We start from the raw sequence: 23,471 nt of genomic DNA, 5'->3' as shown, positions 1-23,471 counted from the left end.
TATATATATATAACTATATATATATATAACTATATATATATATATATAACTATATATATATATATATATATATATATATATATATATATATATATATATATATGTCTATATATCTATATATTTAAAAATCTTTCCACAAAAAATAAGAACCGAAAGCAACAATCAATCAAACAAACAAACGTTGAAAAAAAGATAACGAAAAAAGCACAAGATAGGCCAGTTTGGCACTTTTCATGAACACACAGTAAGTAGGCTATCTTGATACAGCTCAACACTCTTGATTCTATCTCAGTTCCCCTCCTATGGGAAAACAACACAGTACTTGGCACCAAGAATGCTGGTAGAAAGACGATATCAGAATACCAATATTTTCATGATATATACTTACTGTATGTACTGTACGCCTCGTATAAAAAAGGTTGTTTTAGAACTACAGAGGAGGGAAAGAGAGGAATGTAGAAAAGAGAAGAGACTCAAGTAAGCAGATGAGATGAGTAGAGAGATAGAGGTTTTCCAATATATCAGAAGGAAAGGGAACCAAACGCTTTACCTCACACTCCAAAAAACTATCCCAAATCAGTGGAGGCTGGTGGGAGGAGCTATAGGAGGACGGGCTCATTGTAAAGGCTGGAATGGAATAAATGGAACGGTGTCAAACACATCAAGCATATGGAAACCACATATTTGACTCTGTTCCATTCATTCCATTCCAGCCAGTACAATGACCCCGTCCTCCTATAGCTCCTCCCACCAGCCTCCTCTGTCCCCAACCCTATTACAGCACAGAAACCGAGAAAACGTGGGATGAAAAAAACGACAAAATGAAATGCACAGTAAGAGGCAGAGGATCATCCTGTGGGCAGGTTTGGGGGCTGTCAGGATCAGAGAATACGAGACCCTCTCAAAATATCTCAACACCCTCAATAACACCTGCTGCCCCTGCAGTTCAGCTGCACTTCCACCTAACCCCAGCAAGGTTGCGCTGTAGGAAGGACACAGCATCAGGGCAGCAGGCTGACGGTTGGAGAAACAGAGAGTAAGAGAGAGAGAGAGAGAGATATCCATAGCGATCCAATGGAGGTAAACCAGAGTGTGTAGTTGGTCCTCCGGTCCCCCAGGGGGAGCTGTAGCTCTACTATACGCGTGTGGTGGAGTGGGGATGGGGCAGGGTGTTGTTGTGGCCGGTGCTGGGGTAGGTGTTGAAGGGGTGGAGGGGCTGCATGCCGGTGATGGTGCTGGGGATCATGGTGATGGTGTTGGGGGTCATGAGGGGCACGTCGTCTGGGGCCCTCCGCAGGGCCAGGGTGTAGTCGGGCGGACAGGAGGGCCGCAGGATGTCGTGGGGCCGGAGGGGCTCCATGTCGTGGTGCGGGTCGTGCTCCGAGTGCTTCATCTGCAGGGACATGATCTCTTCCTCCTGGCTGTGTGCCAGGTCGTTGGCAGGCCCACCGTGGCGCTGCGGAGACAGCCGGTGGCGCCGCATCTCCTGACGCTTGTCCCGCTTGTAGTAGAGCGCGGCAAATGCCAGGATGTTGAGGAAGAGCAGCGACGCCCCCACTGCCACGGTCACCGACAGCTCTGTGGAATAATCCCGAGTGTCACCGGGGAAGAGGTCCAGTCTGGGCCGCTCTGATCCGTAGGGCTCCACGGGGTCAGGGAAGGTGGGGTAGGGGTGGCCCGTGGTGCGGGTTTTGGGCTTCCAGGGGCCCCCGGGGGGGCGAGTGCTGCCTGGAGGTAGCCTGGTGGTGGTGGGGTTCAGGACTTCATGGAGGGAGTGTAAATGAGGGACCAGCTCCAGCCAGAAGGCCACCTTGTTGGCTCGGTAGTTGTCCCTGACGCGGGGCTTCAGGCCGATGTGAAGGTACTGCTTGTCCTTGGAGTTGAACTTGGTCCAGATGACCTCCTCGAAACGGTTGGGCTTGGTGTGGATGAACTTGGTGTCCTGAGGCACTGGCAGATTGGGGTCCCTGGAGGAGAAAGAGGATGAATCTCACTCAGGTGATTTCAATCAACGCCCTGACACCTTGAGGCTGTTCTGAGGGGGGGGGATGCTCTTAATGTTTGGTACACTCAGGGGGGTGCTCTTAATGTTTGGTACACTCAGGGGGGTGCTCTTAATGTTTTGTACACTTAGGGGGGTGCTCTTAATGTTTGGTACACTCAGGGGGGTGCTCTTAATGTTTGGTATACTCAGGGGGATGCTCTTAATGTTTTGTACACTCAGGGGGTGCTCTTAATGTTTGGTACACTCAGGGGGGTGCTCTTAATGTTTGGTATACTCAGGGGGGTGCTCTTAATGCTTGGTATACTCAGGGGGTGCTCTTAATGCTTGGTATACTCAGGGGGGTGCTCTTAATGTTTGGTACACTCAGGGGGGTGCTCTTAATGTTTGGTACACTCAGGGGGTGCTCTTAATATTTTGTACACTCAGGGGGGTGCTCTTAATGTTTTGTACACTCAGGGGGGTGCTCTTAATGTTTTGTACACTCAGGGGGGTGCTCTTAATGTTTTGTACACTCAGGGGGGTGCTCTTAATGTTTTGTACACTTAGGGGGGTGCTCTTAATGTTTTGTACACTTAGGGGGGTGCTCTTAATGTTTTGTACACTCAGGGGGTGCTCTTAATGTTTGGTATACTCAGGGGGGTGCTCTTAATGTTTTGTACACTCAGGGGGTGCTCTTAATGTTTGGTATACTCAGGGGGGTGCTCTTAATGTTTTGTACACTCAGGGGGTGCTCTTAATGTTTGGTACACTCAGGGGGGTGCTCTTAATGTTTGGTATACTCAGGGGGGTGCTCTTAATGTTTGGTACACTCAGGGGGGTGCTCTTAATGTTTTGTACACTCAGGGGGGTGCTCTTAATGTTTTGTACACTCAGGGGGGTGCTCTTAATGCTTGGTATACTCAGGGGGGTGCTCTTAATGTTTTGTACACTCAGGGGGGTGCTCTTAATGTTTTGTACACTCAGGGGGGTGCTCTTAATGTTTTGTACACTCAGGGGGGTGCTCTTAATGTTTTGTACACTCAGGGGGGTGCTCTTAATGTTTTGTACACTCAGGGGGGTGCTCTTAATGTTTTGTACACTCAGGGGGGTGCTCTTAATGTTTTGTACACTCAGGGAGGTGCTCTTAATGTTTGGTACACTCAGGGAGGTGCTCTTAATGTTTGGTATACTCAGGGGGGTGCTCTTAATGTTTGGTACACTTAGGGGGGTGCTCTTAATGCTTGGTATACTCAGGGGGGTGCTCTTAATGTTTGGTACACTCAGGGGGTGCTCTTAATGTTTGGTATACTCAGGGGGGTGCTCTTAATGCTTGGTACACTCAGGGGGTGCTCTTAATGCTTGGTACACTCAGGGGGTGCTCTTAATGTTTGGTACACTCAGGGGGGTGCTCTTAATGTTTGGTACACTCAGGGGGGTGCTCTTAATGTTTGGTATACTCAGGGAGGTGCTCTTAATGTTTGGTATACTCAGGGGGGTGCTCTTAATGTTTTGTACACTCAAGGGGGTGCTCTTAATGTTTTGTACACTCAGGGGGGTGCTCTTAATGTTTTGTACACTCAGGGAGGTGCTCTTAATGTTTGGTATACTCAGGGGGGTGCTCTTAATGTTTTGTACACTCAGGGGGGTGCTCTTAATGTTTGGTACACTTAGGGGGGTGCTCTTAATGCTTGGTATACTCAGGGGGGTGCTCTTAATGTTTGGTACACTCAGGGGTGCTCTTAATGTTTGGTATACTCAGGGGGGTGCTCTTAATGTTTGGTACACTCAGGGGGGTGCTCTTAATGTTTGGTACACTCAGGGGGGTGCTCTTAATGCTTGGTACACTCAGGGGGTGCTCTTAATGTTTGGTATACTCAGGGGGGTGCTCTTAATGCTTGGTACACTCAGGGGGGTGCTCTTAATGTTTGGTATACTCAGGGGGGTGCTCTTAATGTTTGGTATACTCAGGGAGGTGCTCTTAATGTTTGGTACACTCAGGGGGGTGCTCTTAATGTTTTGTACACTCAGGGGGGTGCTCTTAATGTTTGGTACACTCAGGGGGGTGCTCTTAATGCTTGGTATACTCAGGGGGGTGCTCTTAATGTTTGGTACACTCAGGGGGGTGCTCTTAATGCTTGGTACACTCAGGGGGGTGCTCTTAATGTTTTGTACACTCAGGGGGGTGCTCTTAATGTTTGGTACACTCAGGGGGGTGCTCTTAATGCTTGGTATACTCAGGGGGGTGCTCTTAATGTTTGGTACACTCAGGGGGGTGCTCTTAATGCTTGGTACACTCAGGGGGGTGCTCTTAATGTTTTGTATACTCAGGGGGGTGCTCTTAATGCTTGGTATACTCAGGGGGATGCTCTTAATGTTTTGTATACTCAGGGGGGTGCTCTTAATGCTTGGTATACTCAGGGGGGTGCTCTTAATGTTTTGTATACTCAGGGGGGTGCTCTTAATGCTTGGTATACTCAGGGGGGTGCTCTTAATGTTTTGTATACTCAGGGGGGTGCTCTTAATGCTTGGTATACTCAGGGGGGTGCTCTTAATGTTTGGTACACTCAGGGGGGTGCTCTTAATGCTTGGTACACTCAGGGGGGTGCTCTTAATGTTTTGTATACTCAGGGGGGTGCTCTTAATGCTTGGTACACTCAGGGGGGTGCTCTTAATGTTTGGTACACTCAGGGGGGTGCTCTTAATGTTTTGTATACTCAGGGGGGTGCTCTTAATGTTTGGTACACTCAGGGGGGTGCTCTTAATGCTTGGTACACTCAGGGGGGTGCTCTTAATGTTTTGTATACTCAGGGGGGTGCTCTTAATGCTTGGTACACTCAGGGGGGTGCTCTTAATGTTTTGTACACTCAGGGGGGTGCTCTTAATGCTTGGTATACTCAGGGGGGTGCTCTTAATGTTTTGTATACTCAGGGGGGTGCTCTTAATGCTTGGTACACTCAGGGGGGTGCTCTTAATGCTTGGTATACTCAGGGGGGTGCTCTTAATGCTTGGTATACTCAGGGGGGTGCTCTTAATGCTTGGTACACTCAGGGGGGTGCTCTTAATGCTTGGTACACTCAGGGGGGTGCTCTTAATGCTTGGTACACTCAGGGGGGTGCTCTTAATGCTTGGTACACTCAGGGGGGTGCTCTTAATGCTTGGTACACTCAGGGGGGTGCTCTTAATGCTTGGTACACTCAGGGGGGTGCTCTTAATGTTTGGTACACTCAAGGGGGTGCTCTTAATGCTTGGTATACTCAGGGGGGTGCTCTTAATGCTTGGTATACTCAGGGGGGTGCTCTTAATGCTTGGTATACTCAGGGGGGTGCTCTTAATGCTTGGTATACTCAGGGGGGTGCTCTTAATGCTTTGGTATACTCAGGGGGGTGCTCTTAATGCTTGGTATACTCAGGGGGGTGCTCTTAATGCTTGGTATACTCAGGGGGGTGCTCTTAATGCTTGGTATACTCAGGGGGGTGCTCTTAATGCTTGGTATACTCAGGGGGGTGCTCTTAATGCTTGGTATACTCAGGGGGGTGCTCTTAATGCTTGGTATACTCAGGGGGTGCTCTTAATGCTTGGTATACTCAGGGGGTGCTCTTAATGCTTGGTATACTCAGGGGGGTGCTCTTAATGCTTGGTATACTCAGTGTATACTTCACTGTTAAACAACCTGATGAATTTGATACAAACCAACATTAAAACAATTTATACATTCAAAATCTGAAGAAATTTAATTTAGCTTTTTACATACAGTATGATACTCTTGTTAGGGCTGCAAATCATAAACATGGGGGTCTGGATAGACAAAGTACTGTATCACGGAAGATCTGCATAAAAATGGTACGGTAATTTCCAATTGAACCGACATATGCAGTGTTTACCCTGAATGTAGCTACCGCAACCGCGGGAACAGTGCCACTAATTGCCAATCGCGCTATAAAGTGGATCTTCAGCACTAAGGGTTGAATAGAGCCCTAAATTAAATAGTCCTCAAGAGGAGGGAGAACAAACAAAACACCATTCTCACCCTCTATCTTCTACTACCTACCCCCTATCACCCACCTATCACCCACCTATCACCCACCCACCAACCACCTACCTACCTACCTACCTACCACCAACCACCAAACAACCATCTACCAACCAACCACCTATCACCAACCACCTACCAACCAACGACCTTCCACCTACCCACCTTCCCACCAACCACATTCCCACCAACCACCTATCCAACAACCACAAACCCAGCAACCACATACCACCAAACCAACCAACCACCTACCCACCTACCCACCAACCACCTACCACTCTCCCACCAACCACCTCCCCACCAACCAACCACCTACCACCTACCACCTTCCCACCAACCTACCCAACACCCACCTACCACCGTCCCACAAACCACCTACCAACCAACTACCTACCCACCAACCAACTTCCCACTAACCACTGACCCACCAACCACCTTCCCACCAACCGCCTACCCACCAACCACCTACCATCTACCCACCTTCCCACCGTCCCACAAACCACTTACCAACCAACTACCTACCCACCTTCCCACCAACCACCTATCCACCTACCACTGTCCCACCAACCACTGTCCCACCAACCATCTACCCACCAACCACCGTCCCACAAACCACTTTCCAACCAACCACCTACCCACCTTCCCACCAACCAACCACCTATCCACCTACCACCTATCCACCGTCCCACCAACCACCTACTACCTACCCACTTTCCCACCAACCACTGTCCCACCAACCACCGTCCCACAAACCACCTTCCCACCAACCACTGTCCCACCAACCACTGTCCCACCAACCACCGTCACACCAACCACCTTCCCACCAACCACTTTCCCACCAACCACCTACCAACCAACCACCGTCCCACAAACAACCTTCCCACCAACCATCTACCACCTACCCACTTTCCCACCAACCAGCAACTCACCAACGATCTACCCACCAACGATCTACCCACCAACGACCTACCCACCTACCCACCAACCACCTACCCACCAACGATCTACCCACCAACGACCTACCCACCAACCACCTTCCCACCAACCACCTACCCACCAAACACCTTCCCACCAATGACCTACCCACCAATGACCTACCCACCAACGACCTACCCACCAACGACCTACCCACCAACGACCTACCCACCAACGACCTTCCCACCAACCACCTACTCACCAACCACCTACCCACCAACGACCTACCCACCAACGACCTACCCACCAACGACCTACCCACCAACCACCAACCACCTACCCACCAACGATCTACCCACCAACCACCTTCCCACCAACCCACCAACCACCTACCCACCAACCACCTACCCACCAACGACCTTCCCACCTACCCACTAACCACCTTCCTAACAATCACCTACCACTTACCCACCTACCATCAACCACCTACCACCTACCACCAACCACCGTCACACCAACCACCTTCCCACCAACCACTTTCCCACCAACCACCTACCAACCAACCACCGTCCCACAAACCACCGTCCCACAAACCACCTTCCCACCAACCATCTACCACCTACCCACTGTCCCACCAACCACTGTCCCACCAACCACCGTCACACCAACCACCGTCACACCAACCACCTTCCCACCAACCACTTTCCCACCAACCACTTTCCCACCAACCACCTACCAACCAACCACCGTCCCACAAACCACTTTCCCACCAACCAGCTACCCACCAACGATCTACCCACCAACGATCTACCCACCAATGACCTACCCACCAACGACCTACCCACCAACCACCTACCCACCAACAATCTACCCACCAACCACCTACCCACCAACCACCTACCCACCAACGACTTTCCCACCTACCCACTAACCACCTTCCCACCAATCACCTACCACTTACCCACCTACCACCAACCACCTACCACCTACCACCAACCACCGTCACACCAACCACCTTCCCACCAACCACTTTCCCACCAACCACCTACCAACCAACCACCGTCCCACAAACCACCGTCCCACAAACCACCTTCCCACCAACCATCTACCACCTACCCACTTTCCCACCAACCACTGTCCCACCAATCACTGTCCCACCAACCACCGTCACACCAACCACCTTCCCACCAACCACTTTCCCACCAACCACCTACCAACCAACCACCGTCCCACAAACCACTTTCCCACCAACCAGCTACCCACCAACAATCTACCCACCAATGACCTACCCACCAACGACCTACCCACCAACGATCTACCCACCAACGACCTACCCACCAACCACCAACCACCTACCCACCAACCACCTACCCACCAACCACCTTCCCACCAACGACCTACCCACCAACGATCTACCCACCAACGACCTACCCACCAACCACCTACCCTCCAACCACCTACCCACCAACGATCTACCCACCAACCACCAACCACCTTCCCACCAACCACCTACCCACCAACGATCTACCCACCAACGACCAACCCACCAACCACCAACCACCTTCCCACCAACCACCTACCCACCCACCACCTACCCACCAACGATCTACCCACCAACGACCTACCCACCAACGACCTACCCACCAATCACCTTCCCACCAACGACCTACCCACCAATCACCTTCCCACCAACGACCTACCCACCAACCACCTTCCCACCAACCACCAACCCACCAATCACCTTCCCACCAACGACCTACCCACCAACCACCTTCCCACCAACCACCTACCCACCAACCACCTTCCCACCAACCAGCTACCCACCAACGATCTACCCACCAACGACCTACCCACCAACGACCTACCCACCAACGACCTACCCACCACCAACCACCTACCCACCAATGACCTACCCACCAACGACCTACCCACCAACCACCAACCCACCAATGATCTACCCACCAACGACCTACCCACCAACCACCAACCACCTACCCACCAATGATCTACCCACCAACGACCTACCCACCAACCACCTACCCACCAACGATCTACCCACCAACCACCTACCCACCAACCACCTACCCACCAACGATCTACCCACCAACGATCTACCCACCAACGACCTTCCCACCAACCACCTACCCACCAACCACCTACCCACCAACCACCTTCCCACCAACGACCTACCCACCAATGACCTACCCACCAACGACCTTCCCACCAACGACCTACCCACCAACCACCTTCCCACCAACCAGCTACCCACCAACGATCTACCCACCAACGACCTACCCACCAACGACCTACCCACCAACGACCTACCCACCAACCACCAACCCACCAACGATCTACCCACCAACGACCTACCCACCAACCACCTTCCCACCAACCACCTACCCACCAACCACCTTCCCACCAACCACCTACCCACCAACGACCTTCCCACCTACCCACTAACCACCTTCCCACCAATCACCTACCACCTACCACCAACCACCAACCACCGTCACACCAACCACCTTCCCACCAACCACTTTCCCACCAACCACTTTCCCACCAACCACCTACCAACCACCGTCCCACAAACCACCATCCCACAAACCACCTTCCCACCAACCATCTACCACCTACCCACTTTCCCACCAACCAGCTACCCACCAACGATCTATCCACCAACGATCTACCCACCAACGACCTACCCACCTACCACCAACCACCTACCCACCAACCACCTTCCCACCAACCACCTACCCACCAACCACCTTCCCACCAACGACCTACCCACCAACGACCTACCCACCAACCACCTTCCCACCAACGACCTTCCCACCAACGACCTACCCACCAACGACCTACCCACCAACGACCTACCCACCAACAACCTTCCCACCAACCAGCTCCCCACCAACGACCTACCCACCAACGACCTACCCACCAACGACCTACCCACCAACCACCTTCCCACCAACGACCTACCCACCAACAACCTTCCCACCAACCAGCTACCCACCAACGACCTACCCACCAACGACCTACCCACCAACCACCAACCACCTACCCACCAACGATCTACCCACCAACCACCTACCCACCAACCACCTTCCCACCAACCACCTACCCACCAACGACCTTCCCACCTACCCACTAACCACTTTCCCACCAATCACCTACCACCAACCACCTACCACCAACCACCAACCACCTACGCACCTACCACCAACCACCTACCTACCTACCTACCTACCTACCTACCTACCTACCTACCTACCTACCTACCTACCTACCTACCTACCTACCTACCTACCAACCATTTACCCACTTACCCACCTACCATTTAACCACCTACCACCTACCCATCAGCCACCTACCCCGTCTTAGCGAAGTTAGTCCAATATGTCATGACTACAGCACTGAGCATGACATCATTCTTAGAGAAGTTGCAGGGGAAGAGGTCGGTGGCTCCGATCATGGGCACCCCGAACACGTAGGGTATCTCATCCCCGTGGGCCGCGTCCGCCCACTCCGGCCGCGTCTCCGTCTGGCAGTGGTGGTAGAAGGTGTAGAAGTAAACGGGAGACTGGAACTCGGCGTGCAGTTTGGCCGTGGCCACCGCCGGCGCCACCCACTGGTGGTCCGTGAATAAGGCGAGGAGGGTTTTTCTCCTCATGTCTCCGTTGTCACGGTCGGCCCAGTCGGTGTACATGAACTTAATGGTCTCCCTTAGGATGTCCTTACCTAGATGGGAGGAGAGGGAGGATGGGAGGAAGAGCGGGGGGAGGTGTGAGACGAGAGAGAGATATTAGACATGGATAGAGTGAGAGTTGAAGAGAGAGAAAGAGAGAGAAAGAGAGAGAGAAAGAGAGAGAAGAGAGAGAAAGAGATATAGGTAGATAATAAGCAAAAGGAAGCGAGAAAGGGAAAGATAAATTGAGAGAGAAAGAGAGGGTTAAGAGAGGGAAAAGAGAGGGAAGAGAGGGAAAAGTAAGGGAGGAGTCAGAGAAAAAGGCAAATGTTAGTGAATTGAAGTTTGAATAGAAGATTTTACCAAACAGTAAACCACAGAACTTGGCTTTGGGAAACACTGTTCCTCTCTGTTCCTATAGTCACAGGTTATATACAGTGACTATAGAAATTCTACACATCCTTGAACTTTGGTGCAAATCCAACAATACAACACTGACTAACTGCCTCCTTATTTTCAAGCATGGTGGTGCAGCATCATTTTTATGGGTATGCCTGACATCGGCAAAGACTGGGGAGTTTTTCAGGATGAAGATAAACGGGATGAAGCTAAGAACAGGCAAAATTGTAGAGGAAAACCTAGTTTAGTCTGCTTTACACCAGAGACTGGGAGAGGAATTCACCTTTCAGCGGAACAACAACCTACAACACAAAGCCAAATCTACACTGGAGTTGCTTACCAAGAAGACAGTGAATGTCCCTGAGTGGCCAAGTTACAGTTTTGACTTAAATTTGTGGCAAGACTTGAAAATTGCTATCTAGCCATGATCCTCAGCACCTAATAGAGCTTGAATAATTCTGAAAAGAATAATGGGGAACTATTGGGTGATACAGGTGTGGAAAGCTCTTATGAGACGTACCCAAGAAGACTCACATCTGTAATCGCTGCCAAAGGTGTTTTCTAACATGTATTGACTCATTATATTGTTACACAATACCTTCTGAAAAACGGTACATTAATAGGTACATAGAAGCCCTTACCCTCAGGATAGCCGTAGAGATTGTCCACAAAGTTAGAGATGGTGTAGTCGAACGCTGCAGCTGAGATCCCATCGTTGTCTTCACTGTCGTCTACAAACTTGAGCCCCTCTCCCTGGTTCACTCCTATCAGGATGTCATAGTTCAGGAACTCCCCCTAGTGGCAGAAAATGAGAAGGACACGTTAGGTCTATAAATGCATTAGACGTGGATGAGATGAGTTGTGCTGCCCCATAAAATTTTAAGCACTTTGGGCACCTTAAAAAGAGCATTAAACACCAAAAAGCCTCAAATATGAAACTGTCTTCAATTACACTGAACCATTACAGTAATGTTTTATCATAATCATTATCTTTTTACATTTTACCCTTGGTAAATCTCGGCTTGGGCTTTCATCACAACCAATAAAGTACCTCTGTCTCTGCAGTCAGAGAGCTGAGACTAATATACACGCACGGACACACGCACGCACACACACACACCCACACACACCTGCTGCATGAGTATCTCAGGGTCGTCCGGCACCACGTCTCCGTCCACTACGGGTCCAAAGGCGATGTGGTAACGGGCCGGCTGAATGTCCTGATCCACCAGCTCCCTGAAGTTCTTCTTCCTCAGGCAGTCCACCAATTCTGCCGTCTCCGAGTGGCTGCAGCCCACTTTCCGGGCCAGGATCTTGGTGTACTTCAGGGGCTGGTAGTTGACCGACCAGCTGGAGATGGCTGAGCCACTCTGGGCTATGGCCCTCTGGAACAACCCTGGAGGAGAGAGAGAGTGGAAGGAGAAGTTATACAACTGAATCTGTAAGGTGGCGCTTTCATGAACGTCCAACGTAATATCAGGAGCTGGACAAAAATAATATCCTATACGTCAGGAAAAGGTGAGCGGGCATTCACTTTTTTTTGGTCAAAGCGTGCTATACATGTTAGGTGACTAGAGTAGCAGCCATGGGTGCATCTCGATAGACTAATGTGGAATCCTCTCATTGCCTCCTTTCTTTCCGGGAAGAGAGAAGTTAATACCGTACTTTGAACAATCTGAAAAGTTCAGACTTGGGGAAGAGATTGAGAATACTTAGGTTGTGAAAGTTTGTTCCTTTTACCCTCCACAGATTTGTCTTTGTTTTCCCCTGTATCTTACTCACTGTAACAAATCAGAGAGAAAGTCATGTGCTTCTAACTCCAACAATCTCAGACTTGAAATGGTATGATACAGCCCAGACTGGGAAATCGATGGGGGACTACACAGTCTGCTTCTAAAAGAAACTTTTCCTTCCTATTTTCCACAGATTTCTCTCTCTCTCGCTCTCTCTCTCTTTTCTATTTCTCTCCGTCGGTCCTGTGCCTCGTAACAGGAGGGGGCTCTCATCCCTCCCTACTGTTCCTCCTTCGTCTCGCACTCTTCCTCCGCACTCCTTTCCTCTCCTGTAGATTCCTGGTGAATTATTAAGCAGTGACGCAGAGCAGAGCCCCCATTTCCCAGGGAGTTTATTAGGAAGTGTATGACTCAGACACGAGCTAGCCCTACCTGCTACCTCAGCATTACTCCTCATAGAAGATAGAGAGAGAGAGAGAAAGAGAGACAGAGAAAGAGAGACAGAGAAAGAGAGAGAGAGAGGAAGAGAGAAAGGGTGGGCGGGGGGGGAGAGAAGGAGAGGGAGTTAAAGAGTGGGGTGAGAAAGTTTGTAAGAAGCGAAAGAGTAAGAAAAAGAATGAGGGAGATAAAAGGCTGAGATATACAAGTGACAAAAGGGCTCATGCAGTGCCGTCGGAAAGTATTCAGATCGCTTGACTTTTTCCACATTTTAGGTTACAGCCTTATTCTAAAATGGATTCAATTGTTTTTTCCCCCTTCATCAATCTACACACAATACCCCATAATAACAAAGCAAAAACAGGTTTATAGAAATGTTTGCTAATTTATAAATGAAAAAATGAAATATCACATTCACTTAAGGATTCAGAACCTTTACTCAGAACTTTGTTGAAGCACCTTAGGCAGTGATTACAGCCTCGAGTCTTCTTGGGTATGACACTACAAGCTTGGCACACCTGTATTTGGGGAGTTTCTCCCATTCTTCTCTGCAGATCCTCTCAAGATCTGTCAGGTTGGATGTGTAGTGTTGCTGCACAGCTATTTTCAGGTCTCTCCAGAGATGTTCGATCGGGTTCATGTTCCGGCTCTGGCTGGACCACTCAAGGACATTCAGAGACTTGTCCCAAAGCCACTCCTGTATTCTCTTGGCTGTGTGCTCAGGGTTGTTGTCCTCTTGGAAGGTGAACCTTCGCCCCAGTCTGAGGTCCTGAGCGCTCTGGAGCAGGTTTTCATCAAGGATCTCTCTGTACTTTACTCCGTTCATCTTTGCCTCAATCCTGACTAGTCTCCCAGTCCCTGCAGCTGAAAAACATCCTCACAGCATGATGCTGCAACCACCATGCTTTACCGTAGGGATGGTGCCAGGTTTCCTCCAAACGTTACGCTTGGAATTCAGGCCAAAGAGTTCAATCTAGGTTTCATCAGACCAGAGAATCTTGTTTCTCATGATCTGAGAGTCTTTAGGTGCCTTTGGCAAACTCTAAGCGGGCTGTCATGTGCCTTTTACTGAAGAGTGGCTTCCGTCTGGCCACTCTACCATAAAGGCCTGATTGGTGGAGTGCAGCAGAGATGGTTGTCCTTCTGGAAGGTTCTCCCATCTCCACAGAGCAACTCTGGAGCTCTGTCAGAGTGACCATCGAGTTCTTGGTCACCGCCCTGACCTCCTTTCTCCCCCGATTGCTCAGTTTGGCCGGGCGGGCCAGCTCTAGGAAGAGTCTTGGTGGTTCCAAACTTCTTCTATTTAAAAATGATGGAGGCCACTGTGTTCTTGGGGACCTTCAATGCTGCAGACATTTTTTGTTACCCTTCCCCAGATCTGTGCCTCAACACAATCCTGTCTCGGAGCTCTATGGACAATTCCTTCGACCTCATGGTGTGGTTTTGGCTCTGACATGCACTGTCAACTGTGGGACCTTATATAGACAGGTGTGTGCCTTTCCAAATCATGTCCAATCAACTGAATTTACCACAGGTGGACTCCAATCAAGTTGTATAAACATCTCAAGGATGATCAATGGAAACAGGATGCACCTGAGCTCAATTTTGAGTCTCATAGAAAAGGGTCTGAGTACTTATGTAAATAAGGTATTTATGTTTTTCATTTTGTATTAATTAGCAAAAATGTCTATGGGGTATTGTGTGTAGATTGCTAAGGATATTTTATTTAATCCATTTCAGAATAAGGCCGTAACGCAACAAAATGTGGAAAAAGTCAAGGGGTCTGAATACTTTCCGAAGGCACTCTATGTATTTAATCCTAAATCATAACAATCAATGTATTTCTTTACTCTATCCCTCTCTCATACTCCCTTCCTCTACCTCTCCTCACTCCCCCCTCCGCCTCTCTCATCATAACGATCTGTATCTCCCCTCCCCTCCTCCCCCATTCACCACTCCTCCATAAACTCATGTATATCATGGCACTGTTCATTTGCTGACTGGTGGGATGACATGATTGGCGTTCTTCGAGGGGAGCAGGAATGTTCCTTACCTGGCGGCCCGGGGGCTTTGAGTGACAGGTGGAGGAGTAGTCTGGAGGGCTGGGGTTAGATGACGATGATGATGAAGATGGGTTTGACAGCAGAGAGGTCAGGTTGCAATGTATTGGTGAGTGGCAGCAGAGGAGACGAGTCAATGGCAAGACGAGAGATGACGGAGGACATGAAGGTTAAGGTGTGAGGGGAAGAGAGAACATGAAGGTTAGGGTGTGAGGGGAGGAGAGGACATGAAGGTTAGGGTGTGAGGGGAGGAGAGAACATGAAGGTTAGGGTGTGAGGGGTGGAGAGGACATGAAGGTTAGGGTGTGAGGGGAGGAGAGGACATGAAGGTTAGGGTGTGAGGGGAGGAGAGAACATGAAGGTTAGGGTGTGAGGGGAAGAGAGAACATGAAGGTTAGGGTGTGAGGGGAGGAGAGAACATGAAGGTTAGGGTGTGGGGGGAGGAGAGAACATGAAGGTTAGGGTGTGAGGGGAAGAGAGAACATGAAGGTTAGGGTGTGGGGGGAGGAGAGAACATGAAGGTTAGGGTGTGAGGGGTGGAGAGGACATGAAGGTTAGGGTGTGAGGGGAGGAGAGAACATGAAGGTTAGGGTGTGAGGGGAGGAGAGAACATGAAGGTTAGGGTGTGAGGGGTGGAGAGGACATGAAGGTTAGGGTGTGGGGGGAGGAGAGAACATGAAGGTTAGGGTGTGAGGGGAGGAGAGAACATGAAGGTTAGGGTGTGAGGGGAAGAGAGAACATGAAGGTTAGGGTGTGAGGGGTGGAGAGAACATGAAGGTTAGGGTGTGAGGGGTGGAGAGGACATGAAGGTTAGGGTGTGGGGGGAGGAGAGAACATGAAGGTTAGGGTGTGAGGGGTGGAGAGGACATGAAGGTTAGGGTGTGAGGGGTGGAGAGAACATGAAGGTTAGGGTGTGGGGGGAGGAGAGAACATGAAGGTTAGGGTGTGAGGGGAAGAGAGAACATGAAGGTTAGGGTGTGAGGGGAGGAGAGAACATGAAGGTTAGGGTGTGAGGGGTGGAGAGGACATGAAGGTTAGGGTGTGAGGGGTGGAGAGAACATGAAGGTTAGGGTGTGAGGGGTGGAGAGGACATGAAGGTTAGGGTGTGGGGGGAAGAGAGAACATGAAGGTTAGGGTGTGAGGGGTGGAGAGGACATGAAGGTTAGGGTGTGAGGGGAAGAGAGAACATGAAGGTTAGGGTGTGGGGGGTGGAGAGGACATGAAGGTTAGGGTGTGAGGGGAAGAGAGAACATGAAGGTTAAGGTGTGGGGGGAGGAGAGAACATGAAGGTTAGGGTGTGAGGGGTGGAGAGAACATGAAGGTTAGGGTGTGGGGGGAGGAGAGAACATGAAGGTTAGGGTGTGAGGGGAAGAGAGAACATGAAGGTTAGGGTGTGGGGGGAGGAGAGAACATGAAGGTTAGGGTGTGAGGGGAAGAGAGAACATGAAGGTTAAGGTGTGAGGGGAGGAGAGAACATGAAGGTTAGGGTGTGAGGGGTGGAGAGAACATGAAGGTTAGGGTGTGAGGGGTGGAGAGGACATGAAGGTTAGGGTGTGGGGGGAGGAGAGAACATGAAGGTTAGGGTGTGAGGGGAGGAGAGAACATGAAGGTTAGGGTGTGAGGGGTGGAGAGAACATGAAGGTTAGGGTGTGAGGGGTGGAGAGAACATGAAGGTTAGGGTGTGAGGGGAAGAGAGAACATGAAGGTTAGGGTGTGAGGGGAAGAGAGAACATGAAGGTTAGGGTGTGGGGGGAAGAGAGAACATGAAGGTTAGGGTGTGAGGGGAGGAGAGAACATGAAGGTTAGGGTGTGGGGGGAGGAGAGAACATGAAGGTTAGGGTGTGAGGGGTGGAGAGGACATGAAGGTTAGGGTGTGAGGGGTGGAGAGGACATGAAGGTTAGGGTGTGAGGGGTGGAGAGGACATGCATACTATACAGGTTGTTTACTCACAGTCTCATGCACACACACACCTGCATGCACCCACACGCACAAAAGCATGCATGTACACACGTGTACACTCACACACACGATCATGCTCGCTCGCGCACACACACACACACACACACACACACACACACACACACACACACACACACACACACACACACACACACACACACACACACACACACACACACACACACACAAATGTGAGTTATTACTGTATGGCGGTCAGGTTGATCTTCAGACACAGAGACACACAGAGTGATGATTGAAACACTCACAATACACACTCATATCTCTCTCTCTCCTGCTTTTAACTCTCTCCATCTCTCTCGTTCTCTCCTCCTTTTATCTCTCTCCCTCTCTCTCCGTCTCTCTCGTTCTCTCCTCCTTTTATCTCTCCCTCTCTCTCCGCCTCTCTTGTTCTCTCCTCTCTCCGTCTCTCTTGTCCTCTCCTCCTTTTATCTCTCCCCCTCTCTCGTTCTCTCCTCCTCTCTCTCCCTCCCTCTCGTTCTCTCCTCCTTTTGTCTCTCTCCCTCTCTCGTTCTCTCCTCCTTTTATCTCTCTCCCTCTCTCTCCATCCCTCTCTCCTCCTTTTCTCTCTCTCTCTCCCTCTCTCTCGTTCTCTCCTTCTTTTATCCCTCTCTCTCTCTCCCTCTCTCTCTTCCTCCCTCTCTCCTCCTTTTATCTCTCTCTCCCTCTCTCATCTCTCTTCACCTTTTATCTCTCTCCTCCTTTTATCTCGCTCCCTCTCTCCATCTTTTATCTCTCTCCTCCTTTTATCTCGCTCCCTCTCTCCATCTTTTATCTCTCTCCTCCTTTTATCTCTCTCTCCCTCTCTCTATCAGAGTTTACCTGGTAGTGTAATAGCTGTGATCAAAGCATGAGAGTGTGTGTCGAGGTTTCCTTGCAGGTCATTGGACCACATTGCTCCCAATTTAAACTGTGAGTCTCTGTCTCAAATTGCACTCTATTCCTTAAGTAGTCCACTACTTTTTGCTCAGATACTCTATGTGGAATAAGAAGGTGTCACACAGTCGGAGTCAGTCTGAGCTCACTTTGAACCAGTCTATCCCTCCTACTCCTCTTGCGTGAGTACCCACATCGCACACTCACACTTTCACATTTACTATGATTCAACCAGGTACGTAGACAGAGAGTATGAATGAAAATTGAATTGACTTTTCAGTGATGGTACAATCTACCCACAAGACAATTGGATACGCCTAACTTTTCCATAGAATGACCAGACCAATCTACCCTCTAGTCTTCCAGTGAATACCAACACTGTACGTTTTCTCTTATTCTACCAGGTTAAGAATACTGAAATGATATTGTAGTATATTTGATTATATATGAGGAGACACAGTTACAATTGGACTAATGGTACCCTGGGAACTCACTTTCAACCAACCTGTCCTTTTGAGTAACCACACGGTTCATTGAATGATCCTTATTCTACCAGGCAAGGGTTAAGTAGACTGAGAAGTAAATCAAATCAAATCAAGTAAGAATGTGACCCACCAGTGTGCCCCTTACCCTCGGAGTGGTGCGAGAGGATGAGCAGGTTGACGCAGGACGCCCCCGCCCCGGAGCCGAAGATGGTGATGCGCTCGGGGTCGCCCCCAAAATGGCCGATGTTCTCATTGAGCCAACGCAGGGCCTGGATCTGGTCCAACAGACCATAGTTCCCCTTGGCTGACTGGTCGCCTGTACTCAGGAAGCCTGTAGAGAAGAGAGGGGGAGAGGTGGAGGGCAGGAGGAGGAAGGAAAGGGGAAGTAGGTAGAGAAAAGAGAGAGGGACCGAGGAAAGGTAGAAGGTAGGGAAAGAGAGAGAGAGGAGATAAATAAGGTGACATCGTCAATAGAACGTTTATTTTTACAATAATGTCAAATATTCTGCCGTCTGGCCGGTAAAATCAGCTTTTGAATAGAAGCGTATTGGGTCACTAGAAACAGCAGAAGAGAGTGGGAAGGAGGGAGGGAGGACGTCAGCAACAATAACCTGGAATGAAGGCTTGGCCCGTCATTACTTTCCTGACGCCGTTTAGGCACGGTGCGCAACTAAAGGAATCACCAGCTTTTTAAAGCTCCAAACTCCCCTCTCTCCAATGTTTACATACCCTTACCCTTGTCAACCACCCTTCAGGGTCTACCCACGTATTCTCCAGTCACCTATCCTCTCACATATTTAGATAAAGGGGGTATAAAATAAAACCAAGGGCTGTCAATATATAAACTGGTGCAATACTAGATGAAAGCCTCAGCTCCATATCAATAGCCTTTAAAATAGCTGGGGTAAGGAGCGCTTGTTAAGGGGAAGGGAGAAGAGAGGATAGATAGTGGGTGTTCTGTGGCTATGAGGTGGCCCCGGATAGAGAGAGAGAGAGAGAGAAAGAGAGAGAGGCACAGGGTTTCGTGTGTGTGTGTGTGTGTGTGTGCGCGCGCGTTTCATCTGCCTCCAAGACACCAGGGGTTGGTTCCCGAGCAGGGGAAGGCTGATCAAAGAGCTGACACTACAGAGAAGACTCTCTCTCTCGCTCACACACACACACACACACACACACACACACACACACACACACACACACACACACACACACGCTGGGGTTGTCTCCCTTTAACACACACCTAAGTCTTTATGCCTCTTATTGAATCAGGTGGACAATGAATAAACATACGGACACACAAACATGTGATACATGGGTTTGGTATGTGTGTGAGGGTGATGGTGCGTGTGCGTGTTCGTGTGTGCTCACGCCTGCCTGTGTGCACGGGGGTACGTGCTTCCCCTGTCTCTTTAGTGTGTCTCTGACCGTTGGATCACCCTCACCCTGTCTATACCCAGTGTGTATTCATTCTGTAGGGTGCTGCCTGCCAGTAATGCCAGGGCTGCCAGTGGGTCTCCTGTGTGTGTGTCCATAGGTGCAGTGTGTGTGTGTGTGTGTGTGTGTGTGTGTTTGTGTGTGTGTGTGTGAAGGGAACAGCTGTGTCTGCCTGGCTCTGAATAATCATGCTGGATACGGCTTCCAATATTTACACACACATCTACAGTACACACACCACACACACACACACACACACACACACACACACACACACACTGTTTTGTAGGAGTGTTGGAATAAACACATGTATCAACACACACATACACACTACACACATACACACTTCTCCAATCCTTCCATTTGCAGCAAGGTGTCAAATCAAAAGAGGACCGTCACACTCTCCCAGAAGTTTGGTTGGTGTGAATTCAGATAAATATAACTGAAACAATGTTGCATAAAGCTTACTTCATTTGAACAATACACATTTTCACTGCATCAGAGATCGCGTACACAGGCGTTTCGGCTTGTTGGTCTACTTCAGTGTGTAGGTACAAATCTTTTTCATTCAAAACAGCATTTGCAGGAAACCCAGGCGAGCAACGGATGAGCAGCAGGTGCTTCTAATCAGGGCTGCCAACTTACCTGCCAATCAGGGATGATTCTCCTCTGGTCTACCTGTATACAAGTTAGTGACAAAGAAATACAGAATTCTATAGTGTATGGGCGCGGGCACGAAGGGCAATTGAGGGACATCGGGCATGAACCATTCATGAATCAATTGCTTTAGGTGTCCGCTCACTTGGATACATTATATCAATTCATGAGATAACTTACCACATAGGACATCAGGCCCTTCATAAATAAGTGGGGCTAAGTCATAAATGATGTGCAAAATCTGATACGGACAGTGTTCTTGTTTAACAGTCTAAATTTGGCCTGTAGGCAGGAGGGGAACTCTGGTTCTTCGTTTAAACCATGTGGGGATACGGAATTTCATTGATATATCTCTTTGGAGTCATTTGTTGTCGCAATCACCTCTTTCCATTCGCTCCATAAAGTGTCTCGCCAACAGGCGAGGCGATGTGTTTGACGTCTGACAGCGGATTCATGTTCCCCAAGAATGACTTCCAAGGGATCCAATATGAAGCCAATTGCAAGAACATCTAAATCGCGCAAGTTAGACATCACTTCCTCTCATAGGTCCTATGGGGGGCGTACATGATCGACAGGGGAACACCCTTTTCCGAAGGCCTCCTTTCTCTCTCTGACCACGTCTGATGGAACTAATACGTTTGATAGATTTCTTGATCGTTCAAGGTGAATAAAGATGGATCTAGAGGGGAAGAATTGAAAGGAGGAGTCTGATGACAGTGTTTGCCAGTGCTTACTAGCAAAAGACCTGATGCCATCACGGCTGTGACTGAAAGTGAGCCGATAGTTTACAGGAAATGGTTTCTTCTTTTTTTTTGGGGGGGGGGGGGGGGGGGGGGGATTGATGATGTAACTGGCTCCCGTTCAAGCTTTTAACTTGTTTTGGAGCGTTATCCAGCCAGGTATCGGGGAGTACCCTCTCGAGCGGAGACGCTCAAGGAGAGAGTATGATTGTCTATCATATTCTTCCTCTGTGTCACAGACGCGACGGAGTCTATGAAGTTGGCTTACTGGTAAACCTCTTTTTGGAATGGTAACGATCAGCTGTAACTATAGTATTTTTGTATCCGTTGGGTTTTCTGTAAACTGTAGTGCTTAGAGATTTTCCCTTCTTTGTAACGTGTACATCTAAGAACTGTACAGAGTTAATGTTCATTTCCATAGTGAAGGACATTTACTGTACTCAAGTTAATGTAGTTAAGAAATGTGCTTCATTTAATTTCATAAAGCAATGGTCTATATAGCGGGTCCATTATTTGACATGATCTTTGTACAGATTGTTTTCAGTTGCCTCTCCTTTAATTCAGACATCTACTAGGAAGACAGACAGGAAGGAAGACAGGAAGGAAGACAGGCAGGAAGACAGGCAGGAAGGCCCCAACAGTCAGCCTGTTACCAACCCCACGCCGCAGCCTAAATGTGCCATTACAACTGCCACACGATACTCTCCTGCCTTACGCCGCTGTTACAGCGAGACCCAAACTGTCATCCTGTCTCATTCGGTCTCTCCTGCCACTACTCCTTACAGCAGCTGTAAACGGCAAGGCATTTAACCGGGTCAACTACACATAGTATTGGAAAGAGAGGGAGATGAAGAGACCTCTTACACTAAGAACACCAAGTTTGACGTTTTGAATGTCACATGGACAAGTACAGTGAAATGCCTTTCTTGCAAACTCAAAAGCCAACTGCAGTAATTCATATAAATGTTATACTAGAAAAAAAACACACAAGAAATAAAAATAAATATGCAGAAAACAATAAGTAAGTAGCATACTATTGTATATACAGGGTCAGTTCCAGTACCATATTTACAGGGATACTGGATGGATAGAGGTAGATATGTATAGTGGTAAGGTGACTAGGCTTCAGGATATATGATAAACCGAGTAGCAGCAGTGTATATGATGATTGTTTGTGTGTGTGTGTTTGTGTGTGTGTGTGTGTGTGTGTGTGTGTGTGTGTGTGTGTGTGTGTGTGTGTGTGTGTAGAGTCAGTATAAATGTATGTGCGTACTGTGTGTGTGTAAGCAAATGATGGAGTGTGTGTGTGAGTGAGCATAGAGACAGTGCAAAGGTCAATAACGATACATGGTTAACTCAAATAGTCCATGTAGCTATTTTGTTAGCTACTCATCAGTCTTATTGTTTGGGGATAGAAGCTGTTCAAGAGCCTGTTGCTGCCAGACTAGCGCCTGCCTTGCGGAAGCAGAGAGAATGGTCTATGACTTGGGTAGTTGGAGTCTTTAACGATTTTCCGGGTCTTCCTACCACACCGCCTGATATAGATGTCCTGGATGGCCGGGAGCTCGGCCCCAGTGATGAACTGGGCTGTCAGCGCCACCATCTGTAGCACCATGCGATCGAGGGCGGTGCTATTGCCATACCAAGAAGTGATGCAGCCAGTCAAAATGCTCTCAGTGGTACAGCAGTAGAACGGTTTGAGGATTTGAGGGTCAATGACAAACTTTCTCAACCTTCTGAGGGGGAAGAGGAGCTGTCGCGCCTTCTTCACGACTGTGCATGTGTGTTTGGACCATTTGAAGTTTTTAGTGATTTGGACACAGAGGAATTTGATGCTCTCAATCTGTTCCACCGCAGCTATATGGATGGGGGCATGCTTGGTCCTAGTGACGTTGAGGGAGGGGTTGTTGTTCTGGCACCACACTGCCAGGTCACTGACCTCCTCCCTGTAGGCTGACTCATCGTCGCCAATGATTGGGCCTACCACCGTCGTGTCGTCAGCAAACTTGATGATGGTGTTGGAGTCGTGTGTGGCCACGCAGCCGTGGGTGAACAGGGAG

At 49.3% G+C, this 23,471-nt stretch overlaps 1 protein-coding gene across 2 annotated transcripts in view; it reads right to left on the bottom strand.

Moving 5' to 3' along the window:
- Positions 1 to 215: 215 nt before the first annotated feature.
- Positions 216 to 23,471, bottom strand: part of LOC106608803 (neuroligin-2) — a 235,096-nt gene continuing 211,840 nt past the window's right edge. Inside the window, exons 5-9 of one of the 2 annotated variants that reach the window (XM_045721728.2) lie at positions 18,714 to 18,914; positions 12,144 to 12,409; positions 11,655 to 11,808; positions 10,301 to 10,667; positions 216 to 1,967 (exon numbers count right to left, since the gene is read on the bottom strand). In XM_045721728.2, coding sequence (XP_045577684.1) covers positions 1,136 to 1,967; positions 10,301 to 10,667; positions 11,655 to 11,808; positions 12,144 to 12,409; positions 18,714 to 18,914 — 1,820 coding nt within the window. In that variant the 3' untranslated portion in view covers positions 216 to 1,135. The remainder of the gene's footprint in view (positions 1,968 to 10,300; positions 10,668 to 11,654; positions 11,809 to 12,143; positions 12,410 to 18,713; positions 18,915 to 23,471) is intronic. The other variant, XM_045721729.2, reaches the window with a different exon arrangement.

Source organism: Salmo salar, chromosome 07, assembly GCF_965601325.2.
Source record: "Salmo salar chromosome 07, fSalSal1, whole genome shotgun sequence".
Lineage (NCBI taxonomy): Eukaryota > Metazoa > Chordata > Actinopteri > Salmoniformes > Salmonidae > Salmo > Salmo salar.
Note: the sequence above shows the minus strand (reverse complement) of the source record. Positions and strands in the feature narration are given on the sequence as shown.